The sequence below is a fragment of the Glycine max genome, chromosome 2 (genome assembly GCF_000004515.6).
Source record: "Glycine max cultivar Williams 82 chromosome 2, Glycine_max_v4.0, whole genome shotgun sequence".
In the NCBI taxonomy this organism is placed as follows: Eukaryota; Viridiplantae; Streptophyta; class Magnoliopsida; order Fabales; family Fabaceae; genus Glycine; species Glycine max.
In genome coordinates, this window is record NC_016089.4 from 38,129,427 (window position 1) to 38,132,312 (window position 2,886).

Sequence of the window (2,886 nt, forward strand, 5' to 3'; positions counted from 1 at the left end):
TTCAAATTATTAGTTTTTTTCCTTCTTCATATGAGCTAATACAGTGATATTGTAGACTTTTTTTGTACGTGTCTATGTTTTTTCTTCTTTTAGGTTGCTTTAGCATTGATTCCTCATGAAAGAACATGATTTATCATGTCTTGAAATACCACTACTGTTGACTGGTTCTTTACTTGAGATCAATCTTGTCAAAATCAACTTTACATTCATGAGAATGCTATTGTAGCTAACCCACAAAAACATGTTTTACAACAGCAATTGTGGGTATTTATTAATGAAGATAACAACAACTGAAGTTATTAGCTGTCGTTGGAGCTCACACTAAATTTCTTTTAACATGTTCCATTTAAAAGTCGGTACAAATCCCTGTAATCTTCATTTTTGGTAACAATCCTAGTAATGTTCTCATGGATCAAACAGGGGTCTGTCTAATTGAAAATTCTGGTTCTATTTTATCTGCCTTATATTTCTATAATTTTTGTCATCTAATATGCTCATGTTTACCATATATAAGGAGAGCCCATTATGAATGGACAAGAGGTTAGGATTGAAACGGAGGATGCAGATCTCAAGGTTTCAGATTGTATACTATCTACTGTTGTCAATGGCTTCAGCAAGAAAATAGGGATTTTGGTTATGGTTAAGGTTTTCAAGGAGCTGATTTTCAAGGGTTATGAATCGGGTCAAGTCACCTATGCTTCAGTTATAAATGCATATTTCCATCTTGAGCAATATAGCAAAGCAGAAGAGGTATTTTTAGAGATGGAGCAAAAGGGGTTTGATAAATGTGTTTATGCTTACTCAACCATGATTGTGATGTATGGAAGAATGGGGAGGGTGACAAGCGCGATGAAGTTGGTAGCCAAGATGAAACAAAGAGGGTGCAAACCAAATGTGTGGATCTATAACTCCTTGATAGACATGCATAGGAGGGACAACAATTTGAAGCAGCTTGAAAAGCTGTGGAAAGAAATGAAGAGAAGAAGGGTAGCACCAGATAAGGTGAGTTATACTACCATCATTGGTGCTTATAGTAAAGCAGGTGAGTTTGAAACCTGTGTGAAGCTTTTCAACGAGTATAGGATGAATGGGGGGCTTATTGATAGGGCCATGGCAGGTATAATGGTTGGTGTGTTCTCTAAAGTTGGTCTGGTTGATGAATTGTTGAAACTCTTACAAGACATGAAAGCAGAAGGAAAAAGACTAGATCAGAGGCTGTACCAATCTGCTTGGAATGCTTTTAAAGATGTCGGGTTGCAAATTCAAGCAAGGTGGATGAAAGAGATCTTTTTTGTGACATAATGTTCTTTCAATTTTGCAAACAGTGGCCAAATGTGAAGCTGAAATATTCGAAACCGGTGAGTAATTTGACGCTTGCTTCTTCAGGCACTTTGAGGTGTACAAAAAGATCTATCATAGATATATATCATGTATAGGTTTTGGTGATGAAAGGTGGTTGCTTGTACATTTTTTAGCTTTATACCATTTCTATTGTATGCTTCCAAAATCAGATTGTACTCAAGAAACGTATTTTTAATTATGACTTTGATAATCAAAGTAAAAGGCCATTAGTAGCTGCACAAGATGGAATTGTGCTACTTTTTTCTTTTTTTCTCCACCTATAGAGGAGTAACCAAATAACACAAGTTATAGACCTTCACACCATCTTATTCATGAAGCAGGTAAAACCATAAGCTAGGTGCAAATACTAAATACTACATAGCATGATATCCCATGGTAAGAAATTCTGTGAATAGTATAGGATTAAAATCAAACTATATATTTATATTAACTTAACAGTGAATTTGTTAGAGTAAGGGAACTATAGTGATAAAATGTACATGCCCTGGAGATACAGTCAAGAGGAACCTCCTCTATAGCTATTCCAATACCTTAGACAATAGCAAATGCTGCAAAGTGGAACCTGTGATTTCAATAAAAAAATCACATATTCAGAAACTGATAAAAAAATTATTCAAAACTTGAATAATGTAATCAAGATAAATCCCAGCATTGAGTGACACGCATTAAAAAACCAAGTTTTGACTGCCTCTTAACATGTCTTAGTAATTTTAATTGTTTTTTGGAACAAGGAGGGAATGTAATAGAAACTAGTAGTATATTAAAGCAAATAGGTCAACTTCTAGGAGATCAACTCCTTTAAAACAGATAAGTATTACTGAATCCCAAAAAAAGAAAAAAAAAAAGAAGGAGAAAATAGGAATAACAATGCAAAAAAGGAAAATAACAACCACAGCTGCAACAAGCAAACTCTGTCCCTTGGGCAAATGCCTAACCATGTTAGTTAGATGTATTGAAAAGTTTTATGTTGCTTGCCAAAAGTCTAATACAACCCTCCTCCTTTACCTGAGGTTGGTTATTTATTAAAACTCATCTAATTATGCTTTAGTCTCTAAACTTCATACATTATTATAAAGGTGGCCAAATTCTTATGTAAGTCATTTCTCCACTCCATAAGCAGTAAAGCAAGCAATTTAAACAATACATCATCCATAGCCTTATAGTCAATGTGAAGTAAAACAACCCAATCATCTCCAGCAAACACGTAACCTAATAAACATACGCTTTGCCCTCCAAAGTTTGCTTACTACTTTATAGGAGCTAATTTCTTGTTCAAGCTATTTATCTGCTTAGAAAGCAGCAAAACAAGCAATTCAAACCGGAAGGCATGGCATTATACAATGTAGTAAACAACCCAATCATCTTCTAATCAGAAACTAAACATACAATTTACTAGACATATTACAAGGTCATTGAAGTCAGGGTCGAAACTCATTTCAGTTTCAATGAAACTAGCAGAGGTAAAACTGATAATAGAGGTCAAACTTATTATAACAAGACAAATTTAGCTTAAGACTTAAAAAT

General features: G+C 34.3%; 1 protein-coding gene across 1 annotated transcript; it reads left to right on the plus strand.

Moving 5' to 3' along the window:
* Positions 1-525: 525 nt before the first annotated feature.
* On the plus strand, positions 526-1,302 carry LOC102665512 (pentatricopeptide repeat-containing protein At5g13770, chloroplastic). Its single transcript, XM_006575967.1, has one exon. It carries the CDS (start codon positions 526-528, stop codon positions 1,300-1,302), a length of 777 nt encoding a protein of 258 aa, XP_006576030.1.
* The last annotated feature ends 1,584 nt before the right edge of the window (positions 1,303-2,886 follow it).

Excerpts from the sequence above, each read along its gene's own strand:
- LOC102665512 (XM_006575967.1), top strand. The coding sequence starts at position 526 with ATGAATGGACAAGAGGTTAGGATTGAAACGGAGGATGCAGATCTCAAG.